This window comes from Tinamus guttatus, unplaced genomic scaffold, assembly GCF_059628265.1.
Source record: "Tinamus guttatus ecotype Peru unplaced genomic scaffold, ASM5962826v1 Tinamus_guttatus_pri_ptg000447l, whole genome shotgun sequence".
Taxonomy (NCBI): domain Eukaryota; kingdom Metazoa; phylum Chordata; class Aves; order Tinamiformes; family Tinamidae; genus Tinamus; species Tinamus guttatus.
In genome coordinates this window covers 92,001-118,865 of record NW_028288981.1, presented here as the reverse complement: position 1 = coordinate 118,865, position 26,865 = coordinate 92,001, and the positions used below count along the sequence as shown (strand labels likewise).

Genomic DNA, 26,865 nt, shown 5'->3' with positions numbered 1-26,865 from the left:
GATGGTGGTGCAAGGGCAGAAACCTTTTCCCTCCCCTTGTCCCTCCTCCAGCTCTGCAGACCATGGCTGCAGAAGCAGAGCAATGCCAGATTTGGGGTATCCATAGGGAGGTTTTTGACTCGCAACTGCCTCCTGTCCCACCTTGGCTGACCAGAGATCCCACCATGATGTCTGCTTCACGCTCTTCTGAGCTGTGAGGACAGGTAAACACACAGGGCAGCAAGGGGAGGGAGAGAAGTCAGCCCATTAGCAGGAATTTGCCTCTGGACCTCCTTAAAAACGCTCTGTGAGTCAGCAGAACCCAACCAAACAAACTGCTGTTTGCATAACGTCCCCATGGGAAGGGTCAGAGAGCGTCTGGTGGGTTGTCCTGTAACACACAGATCTCGCCCTGCTGTGCTGAACACTTGGCACCAGTTTGGGATCTGCTACAGGGGTGGAAATTTCCTTTCCTGGAACCAGCACCTTGACCTTGTCTTCCTCCTTCATCACAGTGATACCCACAGACCTAGGCACCATGAGTTCTTGGTGCGGCACGATGATGTCTTCAACATCACCTACCCCAAATCTGGTACAACGGGAAGGCAGCAGAGTAGGGTGAGGGAGGAAAGGGTGACAGAGTGACTGATGGAGATGTTCTCAATAGGGTTTGGGGAAAGGTCCAGGAAGGGGGGGTTGGATTTGGAAGCATCTCCAGGTGTTGTTCAGAGGGAGAATCACTTCCCATGGCAGGAATAGGAAGCTTATGGGTAGTAGAGGGCATTTTTTTTGATGCAGTGACTGTATGTGGGCAGGGTAGCACCATGTGTTGGGAATGCACAGACTTGGCGGTGAAAATGCCGCTGGCAAAGCATCTCCTTTCTGGCATCTCTTCCTATCTCGGCCTCCTAGGGCTGAGATGCACCTCTGTTTTTCCTGGCAGGCACCGTGTGGATGACGGAGATCCTAAGCCTTATCCACAGTCACGGCCATCCTGGCTGGAGCCGAACGGTCCTCAATTCTGACCATGTGCCCTGGTTCTCGACTCGTCTGGGTCTGGAGTTGGCCCTCAGCCACCCCTCACCTCACCTGCTGACCTGTCACATCTTCCCGAAGTCCTTCTCCTCTTCCAAGGCCAAGGTGGGATGGATATCCATGGAAAGCTTGAAGGGGGTAGGGGCAGGACGCAGGATCTTGAGAGCCTTGGAATGATAGGACATTGGCTAAGGTCCTTGGTGTTATCTTGTGAAGGTGGGAATTGTCCTACAAGCCTTCCAGATGGAAATGTGCAACCCCTCCACGTTGCGTCTTGCCCCTCTCTGGTTCTCTGGGGCACATCCATTGACTCTAGAGACCTTGTGTTTTCATGGAGCCATGGAGTTTTCATGGTTAAGGTTGATGGAGTCTGGGACCTCCATGGAGCCCTGATTAAGGACTGGTTGATGGAGTCTGGGGCCTCTGTGGAAGATCTCTCCATTTACAAACCCACCAGGACTGCCAGGTCCTGGACATTCCAGTTCACCTACTGGGGGTCTATAACCTCTGCATACGCCCTGCTCCAGGTCATTTACACTCTACGGAATCCTCGCGATGTCGTCATCTCCTACTACTACTTCTGCAAGATGTGCAACAGCTATGAGGACCCCACACCATTTGAGCAGTTCCTGAGGGACTTTCTGGATGGAGAGCATGAGTGTGGTTTAGGGCATGCTCAGAGCATGCGGAGGTGCCTAATCACCTCTAGCTCAAGGGTCTTGAGGATGTCCACCGAGGATGTCTATGGAACCAACTTTTTGCCAGGAGGGGAGGATGAATCAGGAGATAGACAAAACAAAGCAGTACTGGAGAGATATGCAGGTTTGCAAAACCCTGCTGTGCTCTGAAATGGATGGAAGGTGGATTTCCTTGCTTTGTCTTGCAGAATTCAGAGGTCTTCAGGAAGTCTCGATCAGAAAATCCTATAAAGCTCTGTCAGGAGCTGACCTGGGAGCCCTGCATACCTCGAACTTCAGCCTCTCTGAGGTCTCTAAGCCTGTTTCTGCTCCTGTATTTTCAGGGAAAAGAAATGGCATCATCACAGCTGGGTTTGAACAAGGCAGACTGAGGAAGAGGACGATGAAGACCACAATGGTCAGCTCCAACAACAGGTCACTCCCCTTTCCCTAGTGGAACCCCCTGCTTCTTATACACTTTTTCTTTGGCCAATCTTATGGTTGCGATGGTCCCAACCCTGTGTGAACCTTCCTCTCCTTGCACACCCCATACCCTGCCCCAATCTCCTCCCAAACCTGCTGCCTTTTGTCTCCTATCAGTGCCCCACAGTTCCTGGTTTGAACACGTCCAGGGGTGGATGGAGATGAGGGGCGGGGAGAATTTCTTCTTTGTCACCTATGAAGAACTGAAAAAGGTAGAGACCTGAGCAGATCCCATTGCTCCAAACAAGGCGCAGCCCTACTGCAACTCAACTCTACCCGGTTCCAGAGCATGAACTGGGGATTGAACTCCCATATACACGCTACCCCCAAGTCTTTCTGCCCCCAAGACAGCACTGGGGCTTGTCACAAACCCCTCGGTGGTAACAGTCTCCATCTGTGTCCCCAGGACCTGAGGGGCAGCATGTGACATCTCTGATGGTTTCTGGGGCAGGGTTTGGATGAGGATGCTGCTTCTTCCGTGGTGCAAAATGCCTCCTTCACGTCCATGCAGGAGAAGCCAATGTGCAACTCCTTCCTGCTCCCTGTGGACATCATGGACCAGACAAAGGGGCAGTTCCTGAGAAAGGGTGAGTGTGGAGGGTCCCATCCAGGGAGCCTGCTTGGAAGGCTGTAGTGTCCTCACGGGGACAACCTCAACAAGGGTATTCAGAGAGCGACAATGCATGTGTTTGGGGTAGAGGATAGCTTATGGGGAAGATCCTTGGGGTGCTGGGATGATGGGACAAACCTCCTCTTTTCCTCAGGCATCTGTGGGGACTGGAAGAACCATTTCACAGTGACACAGAGTGAGACCTTCGACCGAATCTACCACAATAGGATGCAGGGCCTGAACATGGACTTTCCGTTGGATGGGCATTAGGATTCTGACCTAACTAAGGCCACCTGGCAGCAGTGGGACTAATGTGTGTCTCAGGGGTCCCCTATGAAGGACACATGTCCCTTCCTTCCAACACATTCCAGTCCTCATCCCTTCAGATCTTCCTCAGGATTTGAGCAATATCGGAGCAAGGTCTTCGGATGTGCTGAGGATAATTTATATCAGAAAGAGAAGCACATAACGGGAAGAATTTTCTCAATTTTAATCTGAATTATGTTTAAGATCAAATCGTGTTATGGGAGAAAACCTCTTGGATAAGAGTGCAAATGCAGTGCTAACAAGTTAAATTGTTTAGGAGGAAAAGAAAAAAAAAAGGAAAGAAATATAAAGACAGAGAGCCTGAAGAAAGCAGATTTTTAACAACCTGTTCGAATAGTTAAAAGAAAGTTTAAAGTGAAGCTAAATGATCAGTGAGAGGATAATAATTACAGGAACATGGATCATTTCTTCAACAAGCAAAATCAAGGACAAAGAAGGGAAGGAGACAAGGAGGAAGGGAGGGAAGATGGGGGGAAGGAGGGAAGGAAGGAGGAAAAGGAGCAAGGAAGAAGGAAGGAAAGGAGGGAGGAAGAGAGGGAGGAAGGGAGGGAGGGAGGAAGGAAAAGGAAGGAAGGGAGGAAGGGAGGAAAAGGGGCAAGGAAGAAGGAAGGAAAGGAGGGAGGCAGAGAGGGAGGGAGGGAGGGAGGAAGGGAGGAAGGGAGGGAGGGAGGAAGGGAGGGAGGGAGGAAGAGAGGGAGGGAGGGAGGGAGGGAGGGAGGGAGGGAGGGAGGAAGGAAGGAAGGAAGGAAGGAAGGAAGGAAGGAAGGAAGGAAGGAAGGAAGGAAGGAAGGAAGGAAGGAAGGAAGGAAGGAAGGAAGGAAGGAAGGAAGGAAGGAAGGAAGGAAGGAAGGAAGGAAGGAAGGAAGGAGGAATTTTAAAAGATTTAGTCTAAACCCAGTTATTTGGCAAATATTGAGTTACAGAAAAGGATTATCAGCTAATACAGAATTGTCAAGATTAAATATCAGTATCAGTTGCACAAATGCACACCTGGAATCAGTGTCCATTCTCCAAGAAGGGAGGCAGAGTGTGAGGATCTGTATGAAATCCCAACAATGCAGGGATATTGCAAAAAAAATAAACTTCACATCAAAATCCTGGAACAGGAGGTTCTTGTGTATGGGACACGTATGCCAATTTCCTCTTTATCCAACCCCACTGAGATCTCTGCTGCACATCCGTGGCTGTTTTATGCATTGGCCTTCTCTTCATGTTGGCCATCCTGGAGACTGTCCAGAAGAGAAGCAGTAACAGGTATCAGAGTGTGGAAAACAGGTCAGAAATGGCGAGAGTAAAGGTCTTTTTGATGGAGAGGAGCAGAAATTTGGCAAACAGATTATAACATTCTTCACACAATATGATAAAGAGCTCATCTGCTCCAAGGTGGATACCATGCTCTCCCCTAACACACGTAGCTTTGATATGAAATTCAATATTCAATATGAAATTCAATATTAACTTAGACGAATGTGGGTTTTTGTTTGGGAAAGCCATGACCCTTGGTATCTTGAGATTCGTATTTAGTTAGACATGTTTTCCCAGCCTATCACCTCATCTTTGCTAGCTCTGCCCTCATTCACTCTCCTGGGGAGTCTTGTGTCCACCCCAACCCTCTGCTTCTGTGTTAGGTGCTGTCTCATTGGTTGTTGTCTAGAGTTTTTTGACAAATGTCTGCATTTTCTGGGACGTACATGTGAGCAAAAGTAGGAAAACCTCCATTTTAGACAAAACCTCTGCTTAGAGCAGTGGGAAAGGCAACTTACAGCTTCCTGCTCTGTGCTAAGGGGGTGGAATCAAATTCATTTTCCCAGTTAATCCTCAGGACTGATCTCCTACTCGTGTGGTTACCAGAAGCCAATCCTGGGGGATGACTTGCAATACCCTGTCTGTCCCTATCCGTGCCACCTATGGTCCAGAACCAGGTGTCCCGAGATGCCTTGTTTGCCCAGTGGGTTCCAGGAACAGCTCTGTTTCACAATCCCACAATCTACGTGATGCCAGAGCCCAGAGCAAAAGAGTCACTTCCAGGCAGGGCTCTGCCTTTTTGTACCCACCGAGTACCTGCCATGGGGCACAGAGGGACGTTTTGGGGTGGAGAGGAGGAGTCAGGACCCAGAGGAATTGTCAAATACCCTGTCCCTTGGATGCACGTCCCGTGTCCTCTCCTGGCGTCCCTTCCTGTTGAGACACAGAGCACGCAGGCTCCGTGCTGCCAACATGAAGCTTGTCCTCCTCGCATGTCTCTGTGGTAAGTCATATGCTTTCCTTTTTTCTTCCTTTTTGGTTTGAGATACCTTTATCAATGATCCTCTCCCACTATTTCTCCACTCTCCTCTCCACTCTTCCTCTTCCTGCAAGCAATAGTCTCCTCTTCCACTATTTCTCCTGCAACAGCCCCATAGCAAATGCTGCATTGCAAGAAGGGGAAATGCAATCTGTGGCTTCTGCTTTACAGCGAGCTGAATCCCTCTCTAGATTATGTGGTCAGAAAATGCTTGTGCACATCTAATATTTCACTATGGAGACTTAGATCCTGTGAGCATATCTTAGATGTCATTAGACAACTACAGTAGACAACCAGAAACAGTCTCATCTTGATTTACTTGATCTTGCGTCTTAAATGTTTCATCATAGATCTAAATCTCAACCCTCCCTAGAAGACAGCATTGATTAAAGTGGGGTTTTCTATTCATGTTTCTTTGTTCTGAATCCATATTTTTTGTGGGTTCCTGTGTGGTAGGGATGGGACCAGATACAGAGACTGTGGGCATAGTATGAATATGCTCTATGACTCTTGTACTTGGGCAGGCATTCCAGATGGCCAAGATGAAATGAAGATGGGATTTCGGAGAGAATGGACATAACTTTTAGGAATCCCAGCCCACATTTCTTAAAAACAGCTACAAAATAGGAGGTGGAAGAGAAGTTTACCCAAGCAATAATGTCAATGACCTTTCTGGTGTCAGCAGTTCTTCCTTTGCCCAAAGCTGTTGGTCAATGCTTGGGACCTTGCCGGACTGCTGCGCTGCGGAGACATTTGGTGTGGAAATCACAAATATCAAAGTTTTTTTTTCCGAAACACTTTTTTTTTTTTTACCTATCTGATATCTTTCTCAAAGAAGTCCCCCATATAAGTCCTAGGACATGCAAAAACCCATGGACAGCTGGGACTGGGAGACTGAGAACAGCTATAGGCTCCAAAAATATCGTGTCTGGTACTTTGCTATCCCGAAACTCCAGCCTTTACAGAGCTTATTGGATGGAGACTAACGTCCTTTTTTTATATATTTCAGCTTCCCTTGCTGGTGTCCTCCTGGCAGGTCAGTATTTGTAGTAGAGAGCGGAGCACGAGTCTACAAATACCCCATAAAATATCATGCAGAATGATGCTATGTCTAACCTAGAGATTCAAGCATACTATTCTGAATTAAGAGCCTTTGATGCAAATCTTGTTCCTGTGGCCAATATTATGCACCATATTCTCCTGATCAACCACTAGAGAACTGACTCTACCTCCTGTATAGTTTACAAAGTGCAGTTCGTACCATATTGGAGGTCTCTAGGTGAAAGGAACAGTTAAGACAGTTGTTTTTCTTTTTTTAGCAAAGCTAAAACAGAACTAAGAGCATGGGGAATGGTAGAGTCTTGTCATCAAGAGGCAAAGTGTCCAGTGTCCCCTTCACGAGCCACTGTGGAGGAACTTCAGGTTTGGGGAACCTGATACTTTCAGTCTCTAAATTACTTCTACTACAGCACTCCAGATCAACACAAAAGCAAAATCATTATGCAAAGAGATTAAATTCTTAGCACTAAAGTGCCAAATAGGTTGTGGGATCTCCTAGTGCTCTAGAGATTTTGAAAGGGATTGTTTGGAAGGATGGGCAAGAACAGGATTGAGGAAAGTCCTTTCCAGTCCTGGGTGCTGTGTTTAGGTATGCAATAGTTCCACGTCAGCTGAGTACCAGCAATCACTGCCTCTAGCTGTGCAAAATCCAACCTTTCCTTGGGGAAAGACTGAAAGTCTCCAAATTCTCCCTTCTGTGGCACCAGGCCAGTTATCTAGAGCAGCATTTGCTGAGAGAGGTTGGCCTTCGTCATGGGGAATCTAAATCAGAGTAGTTTTGGGATGGGAAGACCTCTCCCTTTGCATCTGGAGATGACCTCTGCACTTGGTTTCCCAAAACAGACTTGCAACAAGAGGAAGAGCACTCTTTTCCCTTTCCCTGCCTTCACCCTGGGATGACTTTGGGTTTTTTTGCTCTCCAGAAGATGTAGACACAGACAAATTGGAAGTCCGCGTGGTGGATGGTCCCAATAAATGCTCTGGGAGAGTGGAAGTGCTTCACAAGGACGTCTGGGGGACCGTGTGTGATGACGGCTGGGATTTAAGGGAAGCAAAGGTTGTATGCAGGCAGCTGGGCTGTGGGACAGCACTATCAGCTCCCCGAGAGTCCAAATACGGAGAGGGGAAGGGCAAAATCTGGTTGAGCGACCTTAAGTGCACAGGGAGAGAAGCTTCCCTTGCCGAATGTAAGGCAAAGCCATTGGGAGAAAACATCTGCAACCACGTGGAAGACGCCAGTGTGGAGTGCTCAGGTAAGATCCAAATATTTCTCATTTTGAGCCTTCCTGGCCCTTTTGCCTCAAGGTGGGCCATGGAGCAACTTCCAACACACCCCATTAGGGATGCAAAATGACCCTGTTGAGATCTGCTTTCTCACCTGTGTTGACCCAAATAATCATGACCCGTCATGATTCTCTATACTGCAATGCGGGGAATGGATAGAGACAGTTCCCTTTCACTCGTGGTAGCCTCCATGTTGCCATCTTTCTTCTTTGAACTTTTCTTGTTATGTCAGAATCATAGAATCACAGAATGCTTAAGGTTGGAAGGGACCTCTAGAGGTCATGTAGTCCAACCCCCCTGCACACGCAGGGTCACCTAGAGCACGTGGCACAGGACTGCATCCAAGTGGGTTTGGAAGATCTCCAGAGAAGGAGACTCCACAACCTCTCTGGGCAGCCTGTTCCAGTGCTCCGTTACCCTCACTCTCAAGAAATTTTTCCTTAAGTTCCTGTGGAAATTTCGATGCTTCGGTTTGGGGCCATCACCTCTAGTTTTGTCGGTGGCCACCACTGAAAAGGGGCCAGCACCATCCTCCTCACTCCCTCCCTTGAGGTACTTCTAGACACTGCTCAGGTCCCCTCTCAGCCTTCTCTTCTCCAGGCTGAACAGGCCCAGCTCCCTCAGTCTCTCCTCATAGGGCAGATGTTCCAGGCCCCTCATCATCCTTGTGGCCCTGCGCTGGACTCTCTCCAGCAGCTCCACATCCCTCTTGATCTGTGGAGCCCAGAAGTGGACACAATACTCCAGATGTGGCCTCACCAGGGCTGAGTAGAGGGGCAGGATCCCCTCCCTCGACCTGCTGGAGACGCTCTTCTTGATGCACCCCAGGATCCCATTGGCCTTCTTGGCCACAAGGGCACCCTGCTGCCTCCTGGTCAACTTGTCGTCCACCATGACGAAGGTGGGAAGGATGTCCTTGACAGTGGACAGGCAGTTTCGATGTGTCATAAGAGACCCTGCTCTCCTCTTGATACCACCTGCACTAAAACCTCTTTCAAAGTTATTTCACCCTTTTTTTTTATTTTTTTTTTCAGAAGAAGAAATAGCTGAGCCAGGGCCAATCCGGCTGGTGGGAGGCCCGAACAGATGTGCTGGCAGAGTCGAGGTGCTCCATGAAGATCTGTGGGGGAGCGTGTGCCATGACAGCTGGGATATGGATGATGCCCAGGTCGTGTGCAGGCAACTGGGCTGTGGGGATGCGGTGCTGGCCCCAATCGGAGCCAAGTTTGGAAGAGGAACTGACACCATCTGGCTGGATGATGTAAACTGCAATGGGACAGAAAAGACCATCGCCGAATGCCAAGCGAGGCCATGGGGGGAACACAATTGCTACCACGGGGAAGACGCTAGTGCAATTTGCTCAGGTAATATTTGCATTTTCCCCATTTTTTTAGCTACAGGTTGAGATGTCCTCACAAACAATTCTGGAAGGAAATAGGACTTTAATATCGAACATTAATCTGCTGAGTTCGTGCAAGCTGGTGGATGCTGATGCAATCCAGAGCTGATTCCTGACGGTCATTCAGGGTCCTTATGGCATGGAAGGGTTCTTTGGTCTGGGAGATTTCCTCCTCTCTGCCCACAGGGGTGCTCTGTGGCATTTTTTTTTTCCAGATCAGACTCAGGGTCAGTCTTTTATGGTGACAAAGAAGTCATTTTATGAAACACAGGACTTACAGTCTCTATGCAGTGCCTCATTTACCAGAGAGTTAATTTGGTTGATTTTTTTAAAAAACAGGGCCTTTCCCCACAACTAGACCTGGTTTTATTTCCCTACACACCTGGTAAAGGCTGCTGTTGTGTCTCTCACTGAGATAGCTGCATTTCTCATGCGGAAAAAGCTCCGAATGGGACGTTGTGGTGAGCAGGTCCGGGAGTGGGGTGTAAAACAAGAGACCTGCAAATGCGCATCCTGCGTTTCCCAAGGATCCCAAGGATCTGCTCTCTGGCTCTGTCCGCAGACTCTGGGATCACCGTCTCCACCTCTGTCCGCCTCGTGGATGGCCCGAGTCGCTGCTCGGGGCGAGTGGAGGTGCTGCACAAGGACGTCTGGGGGACCGTGTGCGACGATGGCTGGGATATGAGGGAAGCCAACATCGTGTGCAAGCAGCTGGGCTGCGGGAGAGCGCTGTCAGCTCCCCGAAAGTCCAAGTACGGAGAAGGGAAGGGCAAAATCTGGTTGAGCGACCTTAACTGCACAGGGACGGAAGCATCCCTCATGGAATGCGAGGCGAAGCCATTGGGAGAAAACATCTGCAACCACGTGGAGGATGCCAGCGTGGAGTGCTCAGGTAATCTCTCCGTTGTCCTTGTGTTGAGGAGTTGAGTGGTTGGATCCCACCTTACAGTACGCCCCGTTCAAATGAGGGCTGATCCCGAGCATCAGCGTAACTTCTTCTGTGTCTTCTGGTGGGAATGGAGAGGGGCCCCCTGAAGTCATCCTGATGTGCAGGGCATTAGTCCCCTAATGATGCAGTTCTGGAAGTGGTGCTGCGCCTACGGCAGCGTTAAATCTTCTCCTACCTGAGAGCGCTGTGGTTCCCTTGGTCCCTCTCCAGCCTGAGGGGTAATTGCAATCAATAGACTCCTTGAACCAGCCCCTCAGCAGAGCCTATAGCCATGCATGAAAACTCAGAATCATAGAATCATAGAATGCTTAAGATTGAAAGGGACCTCTAGAGGTCATCTAGTCCAACCCCCCTGCACACGCAGGGTCACCTAGAGCACGTGGCACAGGACTGCGTCCAAGCGGGTTTGAAGATCTCCAGAGAAGGAGACTCCACAACCTCTCTGGGCAGCCTGTTCCAGTGCTCTGGCACCCTCACTGGTAAGAATTTTTTCCTTAAGTTCCTGTGGAACTTTTGGTGCTTCAGTTTGTGGCCATTTCCTCTAGTTCTGTCTGTGGCCACCAGTGAAAAGAGGCCGGCCCCGTCCTCCTCACTGCCTCCCTTGAGGTACTTCTAGACACTGCTCAGGTCCCCTCTCAGCCTTCTCTTCTCCAACTGAACAGGCCCAGCTCCCTCAGCCTCTCCTCATAGGGCAGATGTTCCAGGCCCCTGATCATCCTTGTGGCCCTGCGCTGGACTCTCTCCAGCAGCTCCACATCCCTCTTGTACTGTGGAGCCCAGAACTGGACACAATACTCCAGATGTGACCTCCCCAGGGCTGAGCAGAGGGGCAGGATCACCTCCCTCGACCTGCTAGAGATGCTCTTCTTAACGCACCCCAGGATCCCCTTGGCCTTCTTGGCCACGAGGGCAACTGCTGCCTCATGGTCAACTTGTTGTCCATCATGACACCCAGGTCCCTCTCTGCAGAGCTGCTCTCCAGAATGTCAGTCCCCAGCCTGTACTGGTGTCTGGGGTTATTTCAAAGCTTCCACTTGTCCTTTCCTCAGAGGATTTCTGCCTCCTTTCCCTTCTGGAGAAAGCTGGATGCAATAAAAATGAATCCTTTGGCATATCTTTAGCAGAGACAGCAAAGCCTCTCCTGGGTAGTCATAATTTCCACAAGCGAAGAGACATGTATGAACCTCCCCAAGCCTTTCTTTTCTTGGGATATGTCCAGATGTAGATGTTCCCGAGCTGGGACCAATCCGGCTGGTGGACGGCCCAAACAAGTGTGCTGGGAGAGTCGAAGTGCTCCATGACCACCAGTGGGGCACTGTGTGCGATGACAACTGGGACATGAAGGATGCGAAGGTGGTGTGCAAGCAAGTTGGCTGCGGGTCGCCGTTGTCAGCCCTGGGAGCTGCTCGCTTTGGACGAGGGTCAGACATCATCTGGCTGGACGATGTAAATTGCACGGGGACAGAAGAGAGCATCTTCGACTGCCCGGCCAGGCCATTGGGCGAACACAACTGCTATCACGGAGAAGATGCTGATGTTATTTGTGCAGGTAATTGCTGATTGCTAACGCGTCTGTAGTGCTGTGAGAGTGGTTCTGGCAGGTCCAGCAGGATGGACTGCAGGGGACAAAAGGGAAACACAAAGGAGGAACATTCCTCACAGAATGATGTTAATCAAGACATGGAAAATGGTGCAGGAAGGAGAATGGATTATCTGCTAATCAAGATATGGAAAATGGTGCAGGAAGGGACATACAGAGAATGTATTATCTGCTTAGGATGGCTTTGGTGGGTGTGAAGAACCAGCTAGTGGGAGAGAGGCAACAGCAGAGACAAACATGAGTGGCAACCTGGGATGAGTCCTACTGGGAAGATCCTGAGAAGGAAGCTTTGTATATGGCAAGGTGCCCTTCGTGAACTGACCCAATCGTATTGGTATGATCTAACTCAAAGACCTTCTTTGGGAGCAGAGAGTGGGTCACTTATACCTGGAAATTCTAGTGTCAGAGTATTCCTGAGGCAGATCTTGCTCTACCGTGTTCCCTTTCTTTGCAGTTAACAAGAACTTGGAGGAGCTAGAAGAACATGAGACCTCCACCGGCAACTCCAGGCCATGATGACCTTGTAGCAGGAAATGGACCAGCAAGACCCAACTGAGAGGGGAAGGGGAAGGACGTTACAGAACCATCGATGTGATACGATTGGATCCACGGCTTGGCAAAACCGTTCTCTCTCACCCCTTGGAGGAACCACAGACCTGGTTATAATTGCACTGGTTGAAAACCAAGTGAAACAAATTATTCCCACCGAAAAGCAAACATCACCGAGTATCAATAAAGTTCCTCCAAAGCTTAAAACCTGTCTGAGAAATATTTGCCTCCACTGTTTCACACTGGTGATAAAAAGAGCAGTCATACGAGCCTTGGAGATGATATTGGACACTGCATAGTGTGAGCTTATTTCCAAACGTTTTTTCTGTGCCTCCCTAGAGGGGACCACAGAACCCTGTCCTCCTTCCCTCAACAGGGGCACAATTTGCTCCTTTTCCTTCCTTCTTCCTATGGAGAAAAAGCTTGGCAATTGCCCCTTGTTAGGGTGCCCAGGCGAACTTCAGCCTCCAACACAGTTGTGTTCTGATTTTTGCCCTGAAAAATGAATAATTAAATAAATAAATAAAAATAAATAAATAAATAAATAAATAAATAAAGGCTTTATGCCTCTCAGCATGATTTATTTTAGCGAAGCAAAGAACTAGGGATTTCAGCTCAATATTGGCAGCCTAAGATGGGTTTCCTTTTCCCTAATTTGGAAGTCTCAAACTCAAACTTCTATTACAGTCAGGACTGGTGGATGGTTCCTCTCTTCTGCCTCCACCTGGAGGACGCTCCCATGGTAAGAAAGGTCTAAAACAGCTCCGATGATCTGCTCTTGGATGATGTCCAACCCAGTGACATTCTGTGTAGAGTAGATGTATGATGAAGCTGGGTATGATCTATATGCAGAGCATCAGACAGACTTCCAGGAACAGCAAGTGCAGGTCAACTGTCTACATTTTTAAAAATGGAAGGTGAGGAAAAACACGGAAATATCTCAAGATTTGGAGGGAATGTTTCTGAGGGTCATGAAGTTGAGTCTGCTGAATGCACCAGAGACAAAGCTGAGTGAGAGTTTATCCATTCTCCATCTGGAACATCTGTGAGGTTTAGATCCTACCTGGAAGGAAATATAGGCAACCAAGATCCGTAAAAGTAGTCTCCTTTATCCTGCAAAGCCACTGACATGTAGCTAACAGAAAATTAGTAGCTTGTATATAATATTCCTGTGATATTAAAAAAAATTCAAATAGGAAAAATGAACTGCTTTGTGGAAAGATGGGTATTATTCCATATATTCCACCATAACTTCATCATCACCCAGTAATACTTGACTGAAACAGAAAGGATTGGGAAAGATTGAAGTCATCAGCCCCAACATCCATCCTAGAAGTTTAGTATATACTAATGCCTAGTAAAACAGGACATGGATGAAGATTACCTGAGCACACAACACTTGCGTCTTCTCCATGGTTGCAGTTATGGACCCCCCAAGGCCTCACTGAGCACTCAGACAGGGCAAATTCCGTACCGGAGCATCTGACATCATCCAGCCAGATACGGCCAAAACCTTGTCCGAAGTAAGCTGAACCTGGAGCCGATATGGCTGTCCCGCACCCCAGCTGCCTGCACACCACCGCGGCATCGCTCAGGTCCCAGCTGTCATCACACACCGTTCCCCACCGCTGGCCGTGCAACACTTCAACTCTCCCAACGCAGCGAGTTGGGCCATTCACCAGCCGGAGTGGAGCCGGTTCGGGAACACCTGGACAAAAAGCAACCCACGTAGGTAAGGACACATCAATTCCCTGCGTTTGAACCCTATTGACACCAGAGACATCGTAGATATCATGACTGAGAGTCATGGCAAGGGACATGAGGCTCATTAGCTTCCTGGAAACAGGTTTAAACACACTAGAAGTAGCATTAACTCAGGGATGACCATCCATTGAGGGTGAGAAACATTTCTCCATGTTCTCCAATGCCGTCAAAACCAAGATACAGACAGGGATTACCTGAGCACACTACACCAGCGTCTTCTCCGTGATTGCAGTTATGGGATCCCCAGGACCGGGCTCTACACTCGGACAGGGCGGCTTCGCTCCCTGAGCAATCCACGTCATCCAGCCAGATGGGGCCGGATCCTTGTCGGAAATGAGCGGAGCCGGGGGCTGACAGCCCCTGCCCGCATCCCAGCTGCCTGCACACCACGTTGGCGTCGGGGAGGTCCCAGCCGTCATCGCACACCGTTCCCCACCGTTCATCCCGAAACACCTCCACTCTCCCGGCACAGCGACTCGGGCCGTTCACCAGCCGGATGGGAGCTGGTTCTGCAATACCTAGGCCAAAACATAAAGCCATGGAAAAAATGTTCAGGGAGCTTCACATTCTCAACGCTCTGGAGCATCTTCCCTCTCCCCTCTTGACCCGTACTGCAGATGGGGTCCATCCATCTCAATATAGACGCCTGTGTATTTTGCCTGATTTCTTGTCACTTCTCCAGAGCACAGGTCTTCTATAAGTCTTCTGTCATATTCCCCAGCAAAATATCATAGAATTATAGAATCATAGAATGCTTAAGGTTGGAAGGGACCTCTAGAGGTCATCTAGTCCAAGCCCTTGCACACGCAGGGTCACCTAGAGCACGTGGCACAGGACTGCGTCCAAGAGGGTTTGGAAGATCTCCAGAGAAGGAGACTCCACAACCCCTCTGGGCAGCCTGTTCCAGTGCTCTGTGGAGCATTGGAGCATCCAAGACATATTGGATCCCTTAAAATGTCTAAAATAGCACTGGTTCTACTCCTGTTGTATTGCGCTCAAGAGTAGCGTAAGTTTGGTCACAGACACCCTTCCCACAAACACAATCCCATTACTTGAAACATTAAAGGGCATGAATTAACACAACAGCACCTGAGCACGTCACGCCAGCATCCTCCCCATGGTCACAGTTGTGGTTTCCCCAAGGTCTGGCCCGGCAATCGGAGACGGCAGTCTCGGTTCCTGCACAATTCACATCATCCAGCCAAATCTGGCCAGTTCCTTGTCCAAAGCGAGCGGAGCTGTGGGCTGAGACTGCTGTCCCACATCCCAGCTGTCGACACACCACTTGAGCATCCGTTAAATCCCATCCATCATCACAGACCGTTCCCCACTGCTGATCCCGAAACACCTCGACTCTCCCAGAGCAGAAGTTTGAACCATTCACCAGTCGGATGGGGGCCGGTTCTGGAACACCTGAACCCCAAAAGTAAGACAAGGTAAATTATTTTTTTGCAAAGATTCCTGCTAACTGGCCTTCCTTAAATCAGCGAAGAGCATGCACCCATTGGCTTAGTATGATCTACGGTGACAAAGAGCATGGGGAAAGGAAAAGCCTTCACCGCATTTTCCCCATTCTTGACCCTTCATGACTTTGTGTCTAATTACAGGACTTGGCAAGTTTTTGGGGCGTTGGCACTGGAAGCTTCCAGTAGGCAAAATTTTCCCCAATTTCTGCTTCATATGACCCTATATCCAGATGCAGGGATCCATGCCTTGTGCTACTGGGAAACCAGGCAGAGCTGGGGTCTTCCTTGCTCTCCCATCGTAGGGCATGGTGCCTGCTGGTATAGTACCACTGCATTGCCCAAAAAAAGGTCAAGGGAAGGAGCTGCCCGAAATTGAAGAAAGAAGGTATATATTGATGGAGATGACTCCAAAATCTGACGTACTTAAAGCCACTATTCCCCTCTGTCTTTCACTAAAGAGATACCTGGAGATACCTGTGCTCAGGCAAATAACCTGAACAAGGTAAAGGGTTTTAGTCCAAAAAAAAAAAAAATGGAAAGAGTTCTTTAGACAATATTGTGAGGAAACTGGGATACAATTCACCTTAGCTAGGCTTGGACCTAACCTTAAACTCTTAGGGGCTGATTTGCTTTCTCGAGCATGGGGAGTTGGTGTCATTTGAGACACACAGGGAATCCCAGACATGGAGATGGGGCCTGCAGACCTGATGTTCTTCTGGATCTGCAGTTAGAAACTGGCTGGGGTGGCCCAGGGTACCTCAGATGACACCGTACATGCGTGTTTAGGCAACTAAACCTCAGTCTTGCACCTCAGCTCGGGACCTCTGTTCCCTTTATAGTCAACATGCCCTGCTGGGCTGCGATTCCTTTTATCTCCTTTAGACATTTGCCTCCAGATGGGCCAAATCCCACCTTGGACTGCACTAATTTGACTTTATTGGCTGCAAAGGGAAGCCAGTATGTTGAACTCAGTGGCAGGCACCTACGTTTAGCCAGGGGCTCATCCATATTGTTCCAAGGTGCCTACAAGTCACCACAGAAAACCAGATTGTCTCCAGTAAGCGCAAGGCAAAAATTTACCACATTTGGAAAGTAAAACTAATTGTATAGAGGATTAAAAGAATGACAAAGGTGTTTAAGGGATATAATGGACAGAGAGTGATATTTGAAAATAGTGTGATAAATTCGTCTGGGTTATCACAGATGGCAATAGAAGAGCCTAGGAGATTCAGCACGCTGTTCTCTGCAAGAGGTGGAATCACAGCAGTCCTGCAATATCATTAGGCTTACCAGTAGCCCACAGGGGAAAAAGGCTCAAATTTAAATTCTTCTGCACCAGTAGCATACTAGACTGCAACACCACAGTGTTAAAATTAGATATTGAATGGCAAGCAGAGAGGAACATCCATGAATTCATCCACCTCCCTGCTTGAAATACTTTGTACAGCTCTTGGTTTTAGTGTCAAAGGAGAGGGAAGAGGATATCCAAGGGTAATTCCAACATCATTCCACCTGCCACAAACTGATGGTGATATAAATGAGACTTACCCAAGCACACAACACCAGCATCTTCTCCATGCCTACAATTATGGACTCCCCATTGACGGCTCTGGCATTTGGAAAGGGCCGTTTCCGTTCCCGTGCAGTTCACATCATCCAGCCAGATAGGGCCAGATCCTTCTCCAAAATAAGCAGAGCTTTGAATGGATAATCCTCTTCCACAGCCCAACTGTTGGCAAACAACTTCAGCATCAGCGATATCCCAGCTATCATCACATATGGTTCCCCACTCGTGGCCATAAAAGACTTCAACTCTCCCAGTGCAACGATTTGGCCCATTCACCAACCTGAGTGGAGCTGTTCTTGGTATATCTGAAGGAAAGGGGAAGATCAGGGATATAGATTTGTAAGCTCACATTACTCTAAATAAATCATACCATCTGCAACAATGAGGGGGGAGTCTAATAACATCAAGGATGTGACATACATGCAGTTTCCAACTTTTCTAATGGTGACATATTTCCCTAATTCTGGTAGTCAAAGTTAAGGGTCCAATAGACCATGTACCATATTCTTCAGGATATGTGGGAAATCCAAGTCAAGGATGGTAAATGGCTTCTATTAACAAGGGCGGCTGTGGTTATGGGACAGGCAAAAAGAGGGATCTGTAATAGGTCTCTACTGGGCAGAGAGAGTTCACAACAGTTCCTGCTTCAGCAAGAAACAAATCTGAGTCTGGGATTGCATGATATTACATGTTTATCCTAGAAAACAGAACCTTTTTCTGTCATGGAGATTGAAACATGGATGGGGATTACCTGAGCACTCTACACCAGCATCTTCTCCGTGATTGCAGTTATGGGATCCCCAGGACCGGGCTCTACACTCAGACAGGGCGGCTTCGCTCCCCGAGCAATCCACGTCATCCAGCCAGATGGGGCCGGATCCTTGTCGGAAATGAGCGGAGCCGGGGGCTGATAGAGCCTTCCCGCATCCCAGCTGCCTGCACACCACGTTGGCGTCGGGGAGGTCCCAGCCGTCATCGCACACCGTTCCCCACCGTTCGTCCCGAAACACCTCCACTCTCCCGGCACAGCAACTCGGGCCGTTCACCAGCCGGATGGGAGCTGTAATACCTGGATCAAAACACAAAAACTTGAGTCCCTGCAGGACACACGGTTAAGTCTAGGCTGAGACCTTGACCGTGTTAAGCCTAGGCTGAGACCTTGACCGTGAATCGTTCAGCTGCAGAGCAACCACATCTGAGGGCTGAGGATTGCTTCCTAAGCAGAATCCCTCATGAGGGCATTGAAATGCTTGGGGAATGCAGAATACGGAAGGGCACAGTGCCCCAGGATCCCCCCTCATGACACTCTCCCAACCGTGTCAACATTGGCCATCAAATTCAGCAGCATCTTAGTCCCCACAGTAGCTGCAGGCTGATTCTCAGGCCATTGTCCCAGAGCTGTTCTGGGTGCAAGAGGTGACACTGTGCCCCAGGCTCCTGTCACCCAGGCATTACCCTAGGGACAGAGCGGAGGGAAGCTCTGACATGTCACCCATGCGCCATGTAGTAACCATGCACCCATGCAGTGACAGCACCTGAGCACGTCACGCCAGCATCCTCCCCATGGTCACAGTTGTGGTTTCCCCAAGGTCTGGCCCGGCAATCGGAGAGGGCAGTCTCGGTTCCTGCACAATTCACATCATCCAGCCAAATCTGGCCAATTCCTTGTCCAAAGCGAGCGGAGCCGGGGGCTGAGACAGCCTCACCACATCCCAGCTGTCGACACACCACTTGAGCATCCGTTAAATCCCATCCATCATCACAGACCGTTCCCCACTGCTCATCCCGAAACACCTCGACTCTCCCAGCGCAGTGACTCGAGCCATTCACCAGCCGCACCGGAAGCAACTCGGCAAATCCTGCATTGAGAAATAACCAAGATATTAATCCTCCGTGTTTTCCATTGTATTTTTGTCTGTGCTGAGAGGGCAGGGCACTGTGATGCTCCCTCCTGGATTGCATCCGCGTGGCACGGAAGGACATGGCTTTTTATAACAGCTCAGAAGGTTCTTGCGACCGTTTCAGTCCCTTGGGTAGGTGAGAATCGGGGCTCCAGTTTGACGTGTTCTGTTGACTGATCCACACTGGAATTAACAAGCTCTTTCTGATCATTTATCTCAACAGAAAACAGCAGTTATGCATGCAAGCTGTCATCGCTGTGCTGGACCAAACAAGGGGAATATCACTGTGTTGACTGGGAAGAGACCGTGACTTGGAAATGATCCAGAAGCACCACGGTGCTCTACAGTTCAGGCTCTACAGGACTCTTAGAACTACAGATCAGCAATCTCTGTAAAGCAGAAGGAGTTGATTGGGGACTGCTGCTATCAGAAGCTGAAATATTAAAGTGTTGGTATTTGTGGCTGGGGGTCTTGCTTGGGTGAAGTGATGCCATAACATCTTATTAGATGTCAAGAAATATTACTTGAAGAGCAGCAAGCTTGAGCTTGTGTGGTTGAATGTAGGAAGCTGAATGTTCAGCAGCAGCTTTTTTGGAGAACAGGAAATTAGGACAGACAAATCTCTCATTAGAGGGGCTAATTTCCCTGATGATGATTAAATCTACCCACATTTTTAGCTTCAATGTCTGCATTTTGCATATCTTAAATCTGGAAGATGAACAACTCCTCCTCAGACTAAGCAACTGCTGATGACAGAAGACCTGTGGATATCCCTAAGGGATTTTATTTATTTATTTATTGTGAAACAGGGTCAAGGAAGGTAAAGAAGAGTGGAAGAATTATAGTGCCTTAGACCCAGATGGTCAGCCCTGCATGGCCTGGGAAAAAGCTAACTGAAAAAGTAGGAAAACCCCTCATACTCCAGATGCTGCTCTCTGTTATGTAATGAATCACAGAGAACCATTGGACCAAAGAGTAACTGAGTTAAGAAAATGTCCCCAAATGAAGGTTTCTCTGCCTGCAATAGAAATCCATTAAACTGGGGGAGATCAGAATCAGCCTACAGATTTAGCCACAGCATTTTTTTTCAACAAAAACAATGTTTTTTACAACTTTTGGCTTGTTGACACTTTCTTGGGATGAACTATTTGCACGGAAGGAACTTGGCACCCGGGATCTGTGCAAACAGTCTCTCCCAAACGGCTCCCCCGCGGCTAAACCAATATCCTGTGAGTGGTGGGTACCTGCACACACAACGCCAGCATCTTCTCCATGCCCACAGTTATGGCTTCCCCAAGGATTGGCTCTGCATTCAGACAAAGCAGCTTCTGCCTCGGTGCATTGGACATCGTCCAGCCAGATGGGGTTCGATCCTGGTCCAAAGTGAGCTCCACCTGGGGCTGACAAGGCTCTTCCACAGCCCAGTTGCCTGCACACCACTTGAGCCTCTTCGAGGCCCCAGCCATCATCACACACAGTTCCCCAGCGCTGTCCATAAAACACCTCAACTCTCCCGGAACATTGGGTCAATCCGTTCACTAGTCGGACCGGAGCCGGTTGTGCAAAGCCTACAAGGAAAAGAAAGCCAGGGAAGTGTTGAATGCCCAGAATCTGGATGCTCTGTTCTTCTGTAACGTCTCTCACTTGGGACCTCAGGTTTTCCTATGGGAAAACACTGCATGAGGAATCACCACCATGTCCGCTGTGGATGGATTGTTCAAGATAAAATATACTTGGGATGGAAGAGGGCAAACCCAAGTCCTTTTTAAATGTGGGTGTTTGATGCCACTTAAGATGGGCATCTGGTCCAGCTTCCATCTGCTATTACAAGGGGTTTCAGGTCTGCTGTGTGTTTTACACCATATCTGGTAACTCCTTGTGACAAATGGCCAAGTGGCCAATACTGCCTTCTGCTTGACGAGACTGCTGTTTGGGGATGAGTGGGTGGCTTTGGGGGTTGTGAAGGGAGACTTTGAGATTTTGGGTTCCAGCTATGTGAGAAAACTTGATGCTGCTTCATTTTGAGGGATAATATAAGCCATGGGAAGAACCTAGTCTTAATGCAAGGGTTTTGGAGGAACTTGGGAAGGATTGTGTTTAATGTCACAAGGGTGGGATGACAGGGCTGGTGAAGACACTGCTCCTTGCAGTGGGAAAGGGTGTCCTCTGAGGATGTCCACAGGCTATGTGCTATATCATGTCACCCTCAATAGGGGTGGCTTCACCACTAGTTCATATGGGAAATGCTCCTATATTCCAGCTCTTATTGCTGGAAGTGCTTGGCTAGCAGAAGAATATCTTAACTAGGAAGAAAGGCAAGACCCTTAGGGCTCAATCAATCCATAGGATGAATCACTTTTTGCCTGTCAGTTGGGTGTTGAGATCAGCATTGCTCCGAATGAAGAGGGCCTCCAAAAGCATCTTCAGATCCACACTCCACAAAAACCCCCTTGTGCCATGTAGGATGGAAGTTACCTGAGCACACAACACCAGCATCTTCTCCATGCCTACAGTTATGGGTTCCCCAAGGACTTGCTCTGCATTCAGAGAGGGCATCTTCAGTTCCTCTGCAGCTCACATCATCAAGCCAAATAGGGTCAGATCCTCGCCCAAAATAAGCTGACGAAGGGGCTGATAGAGCTGCCCCACAGCCCAGCTGTCGGCACACAACTTCAGCATTGATTATATTCCAGTTGTCATCGCACACGGTTCCCCAATGCTGGCCATAAAGCACCTCTACTCTTCCAGCACAGCGACTTGTACCGTTCACTAATCGGAGTGGGGCTACTCGTGGGGCTCCTGCATTAAAAGAGAGAGATGTGTCTATGTGAGGAATTATACATAAAAAGGTCCTCTAAAGACCCAAGGAAAGAAAATATCTCCACTGGTTATATCCAAGTTGTCTTAATCTGCATCTGAATACCATTCCAGATCCATCTAGGGCCACATGGGTTTAGAAACTGCCTTCTCTTTCAGTTCTGATTGGAAGAGAGGCTTTGGGTGCTTTTCCCATTTTTTCCCATCCCCTGGAGCCCGTGGTCCATTTGCACGTATTTTACTCCCAGTTAATGATAAAGTAGAGGGGTAGAGCACAACTTCCAAATTCCCACCCACCTCCCGAAGCGTAACAGTCATGAAAAACGTGTTGTGACATCCAGGTTCGCACAAGCACACAGAGAAATGATCACTCATCTTTGCCCAAGTCTGGAGAATAAACGTTCCTGCCAGGAGAGAGTATTGTCACTAAAGACAAATGGAAAGAGGTCACATAAATATTCAATTTCCCCATTATATTTCGGCTATGAAACGTGTGTATGGATTGCATGTCCACCCAGATGGACCTCCTTAAGACTCTCTGCCAGTTTACTGCATGGTGACTCCATAAATGTCAAGAACAGCACGGATGAGGAAAGAAAGTAAATGCAATCCTTGTTCTGCCTCAGTAACAGAATGAGCACAAACATCACCCTCAAACACGGTATTTAAGTGATAACAGAACTGAGCTGGACCTCATTTTCTCCCTGTCAGATCACGGTACAGATCAGTACCTGAAGCAGTTGTCACCATCCCAAGTGCTGCTCTCATCAAAAAATAAAATTTTGCCAGCAGACTTAAAAAATTCCCCCCCAGAGCAATGGGAATTGGTGCAAATGTGACTTACCCGAGCACACAACGCCTGCATCTTCTCCATGATTGCAGTTATGCTCTCCCCAAGGCCTGGTCCTGCACGCGGTGAGGTCAACTTCTGTCCCCGTGCAGTTTATGTCATCCAACCAGATAGAACCACTGCCTTGGCCAAAATAAGCTGAGCCGTGGGCTGATACCGCCTCCCCGCAGTCCAGTTGCTTGCATACAACCGTCGCATCAGCGAGATCCCAACCATCGTCGCACACCGTTCCCCACCGTTGGTTCCAAAGCATCTCGAGTCGCCCCGCGCAGAGGCTGGAGCCATTCACTAGTCTGAGTGGAGCTGAGTTGGCAACACCTGAATCAAAAAATCAACCAAAATGAAAAATAGTCCAGGAAATTGTCTTGAGGCACCTTTTCACCGGTAACTGAGAATATAATAGCTTACTATTCCACAAATAATTCCATTTTGTATTTGGCTATTTATTTGACTGAAATGCTCATGCCTGGCATTTTTACCAGGAACATTTTAAGAACAGTTTTCAGCCTCATTGATGATACAAACCTCTCTTTTGAGGTTTTAGGACCTGTAGTTCATGTCCCTATGAGCAGCTACTAGATCTTCATGACCCAGAACTGTCCTTATCATGGGATTCTTTAAGATGTCCCTGCTGGGAGAATGCCAAATATTCAAAACTTTGGATGAAAATCTATAATTTCCAACCAGTTCCAACACATTCTGTGACATGATATATGATGGTCTCAGACCTTGGAAACCCTAGATTATACCATGCACATGGCAGGAAGAATAGAGGAAAACCTCATATTATACTGCCTAAGAGCAAGTGCCTTGGTCCAGTTTGAGTAACTGCAGCATCTTGAGTCTTATGGTCTTATCCCATACCATATCTTTTCATCCTGTTCATCATCCTATTCCATGCACAAGATTGTGATTTGTCTTTTTTTTTTTTTTTTTTTGAGCCTGTCACTGACCCTCAATTGTACAAGTTACTGAAGGAAAATTTCAGGTCACTTCTGACAAAGTTGGGTTAGGGAGTATTTTGTGGCGTATTGGCACTTTCTCCCACAGTATTTCCAGGCCTTGTCCAAAAATGCTTGTCAGACCTTCTGCTATCCAGAGCTTGCTGATGTAGGGGCATGTGAAGTACAGCTAATTTGCCCAAAAATTGTCTTCTGGTGCCATTAGTAGACCTTCCACCCTGCAGTGTAGTAGTTGGAGTTCAGAGGAGATAAATCAGGGCAACTCAAGCGGCTTTGGGCACTTATGTTGACATAACTATCTAGGGTGTGTAAAGTAGAATTAATCTGTCCAGTTGGTGACTGTTGCAGTGTTGTCTGTACTTAACAACTGCGCTACTTTAGCAGTCAGAGAAAAAGAAATTTTGAGACAACATCACCCCATAGAATGCTTAGGGTTGGAAGGGATCTTTAGAGGTCATCTAGTTCAACATTTCCATTTCATAATGGGTTACAGAATGGTCTCTGTTTCCCTTTATGGATATACTCTGTTTCTCTCTATGGATATAAGGGAAATCAAGACTACCATCAGGAACTTGGTAGTCTAAGCTCACTCATTAATTCAGAAATGTGATACCTAAACTGGGTCTACATCTTTGGTCCTCGGTACTGCTCTTACAGATTTATCACATGCTTTAGAGCAAGGATTGCAACTTAAATCCTTGCAGTGTTGCAAAGATGTTTTTCTAAAAAATTTCCCCACTCTGACCACTTGCAATACTGACTCAACCCTTACTCTCTCCCAGACCTTGCATCAGCCTTACCTTCTATCAGGTTTTGCTACAAATGACCTCAGTGTCTTAGGATAATCCTTAGCCGATTCTTCTGCTACTATTTGGTTGGAGTTATCTGACTGTGCAGGAAATAAATGCAGCCACATTGACCATGCAATGACTTTGTTGGCGAGGCAAGGGAGATCTACTGTGCTTGGGGCCTGACTCAAATCCAGACTGGGAGCAAGGAGGTGTAAGATGGCGTTAGGGAAGCCAGAAATCAATCAAACAAGTCTTTGCTTTTATGGTAATATTTGTATTCTATCTCTACATTTGCATAAATAACACCTTTAAATCTCCTGATGGCCTTCAGAAGCTGAGTGCTGGCCCACTGCTTTCTTTTGTTGCCTCAGAGAGACCATGTCCTGGAGAGTCCTGAGAAGCACGAACACATTCTAAACATGAAACACATCTCCTTGCCAATACTGAAGATACGAGAGGAGTCAATCCATCATGACCTCCATTTATCGTAATACATTTAGGACCCTATTCTTCAGGAGCAAAGGAGAAAACTTACCCCAAAGCCATGCCAAGAGGAAGAGCGTGATTTCCATTGTGGTTCCAGAAAAGGCAGCCAGACTCCGACTGTGTGCATATACAGGTGGAACACCCGACTGTCCCATGATAGCAACAAAGACCTTACACATGTCGGTTCCTGAAGGCCGGGGACCTCCGTGTTTGGAAGGACAGGACGAGAAGATTGTGCTTGTTAGAGAGACAAAGAACTTAGAGTCAGTGACTGATTGGGAGGGCAGGAGAGAAGACAGCAAAGACCAAGACGGGAAGTAAATGATAAATATTGCTCTGCTATGACTCCTCCCTTTGCTGGCCTCTCCCTCTCCTCAGTTGACCCGCTCCTGTTCTTTGCATGTCCCCTTGCTACTCCCCACCTCCTGTGCTCTTCTGTCCATCAACACATCAAGAAAGCATGAATCTTTAGTCCTCTTTGTCTTGGCAAAAAAATAAAATATGTCTGGCGCTCCTCTAAAGCTGCTGTTCTCCTGGCAGGACTGGCTTCCTTACAAGCCATGTACTGGGAAGACTGCTTGGGATTTGCAGGAATGATCTCTGTATGTGTGAATTTTGCCACATGTGCGAATTTCTCCACTTGTTAAATTCTCTTTGGAAATGGAGAACCTAGACATAAACTCTTGGCTTATTTGGTAGACTGAGAAATGTCCTGTTTCTGTTCAGTTTCTGAAACTCAACGGGTGTTGTGGAAGGGTCTCTTAGGAATTGGATGGGGTCATGTTAGTGAAGCTGCTGTGAACCCTGAAGGACTGGAAACCACTTAGAGCAATGGGAGCTTCAGGACTAGGGTAAAATGTGAGACTGTCCCAGGAGAAAACACTGCAAGTGCAAGTAAGAGTGCAAAAAATGAAGCAAAAAATCAGCATAGACTCCAAAAAGTTGCAATATTACTCTGTTGTAAGACCAGTGGCTCAAACAATACTTCTTTCCAGCCAAACAAAGCAAGAAAAAGCTTTCAGCTAGCCTGCAGTTCATTCCTTTCAGGGAACAAGCTTCCTTTAAAGTGTTTTCAGTGGTGCAAACCTTGGGAAAAGCAGGCTGAGACCCATAGGGCTAATTTTACAGTCAGGGGCAGTGATATTGCTGGTCCTTGATCCAGGATGAACCTTGGAGGCATTGGGAACAAAGGAATCTACAGGGGCTGCCTGCGAGTTTGAGACAAACTCAGGAAATTTGAGTTTTAAAACCAGATAAATGGGTGCGTAATTTTAGGGTACGTTTAGCAGTTTCACAAAAATCATAGAAGTGTTAGTTCTAAAGGACTTCTGGTGCTTTCTATGCAAAACTTGGTCAAGGCAACACTATTGCTGACTCCAGATCAGCTGCGCCTTTGCTTATTCTTCTGATGACTGTCCAAGGTCTGCACTAACGTTATGGGTAGTAAAGTTCCTTAATTGCATTTTGTGTCTCTTTCTCCTTGCTACAGCCTCCTGACTATGCCAAGAACCATTTGCATCTGCCCTCTTGCCCTTCAAGTGGCCCTGTGCTGCTGTTTCATTGCCATTTGCTTTCTCTTCTTTGGGTGAAAGATGCCCAGTTCCTTGGACTTCTCCTTTTTGATCATGTCCTCTAGGTCACTAAGCATCCAAAGAGGTCTTACCTTTGAGTCAAACCATTGCACAGACCAAGACTAGACCACACTACTATCTAAAAATTCTTTGGACCATAACACATATTCAGGTAGTTGGATTTATTTGTTCTTTACTAACCATTTTCCTCTCTGCATTATGAGGCGGTGGAATAATCCTGGACAGAAAACTAAGCATATTTGGAGTAATTTCTTTTTCCATAGAAAAGTCCCAAGAGGTGGATCTTACTGAATTGAAAAAGACTGAGCAGAGGGGTCAACCTGAAGGCAAGGTGGAGCAGAGAGGCCTGGAAGAGCGTCAGAGACAAAAATGAAGAAATCAGGACTCAAAAGGAGAGATCCAATAAGAGCAATAATGATCAAACCTTTTCTGCT

The 26,865-nt window shown here is 47.8% G+C and overlaps 3 protein-coding genes across 3 annotated transcripts; 2 read left to right on the top strand and 1 right to left on the bottom strand.

The window, feature by feature from the left end:
• Positions 1–164: 164 nt before the first annotated feature.
• On the top strand, positions 165–3,054 carry LOC104569199 (sulfotransferase 2B1-like). Its single transcript, XM_088532016.1, is given in 7 exon segments — positions 165–193; positions 495–571; positions 923–1,119; positions 1,542–1,674; positions 2,292–2,386; positions 2,581–2,761; positions 2,939–3,054. Coding segments are annotated over 7 exon segments (828 nt in total).
• Positions 3,055–5,275: 2,221 nt separating this feature from the next.
• Positions 5,276–12,202, top strand: LOC104575518 (soluble scavenger receptor cysteine-rich domain-containing protein SSC5D-like). The gene is made up of 7 exons (XM_088532015.1): positions 5,276–5,359; positions 6,405–6,431; positions 7,378–7,707; positions 8,773–9,102; positions 9,700–10,029; positions 11,306–11,635; positions 12,141–12,202. The coding sequence occupies exons 1-7, from the start codon at positions 5,329–5,331 to the stop codon at positions 12,200–12,202; spliced, it is 1,440 nt and encodes a 479-aa protein (XP_088388141.1). The 5' UTR covers positions 5,276–5,328.
• Positions 12,203–13,572: 1,370 nt separating this feature from the next.
• On the bottom strand, positions 13,573–24,994 carry LOC148593152 (scavenger receptor cysteine-rich domain-containing protein DMBT1-like). Its single transcript, XM_088532009.1, has 10 exons — positions 24,889–24,994; positions 22,595–22,918; positions 21,409–21,732; positions 20,178–20,501; positions 18,555–18,891; positions 17,784–18,094; positions 17,014–17,337; positions 15,089–15,412; positions 14,194–14,517; positions 13,573–13,943 (listed from the first exon to the last, which is right to left on the bottom strand). Exons 1-10 carry the CDS (start codon positions 24,992–24,994, stop codon positions 13,573–13,575), a joined length of 3,069 nt encoding a protein of 1,022 aa, XP_088388135.1.
• Positions 24,995–26,865: the final 1,871 nt, after the last annotated feature.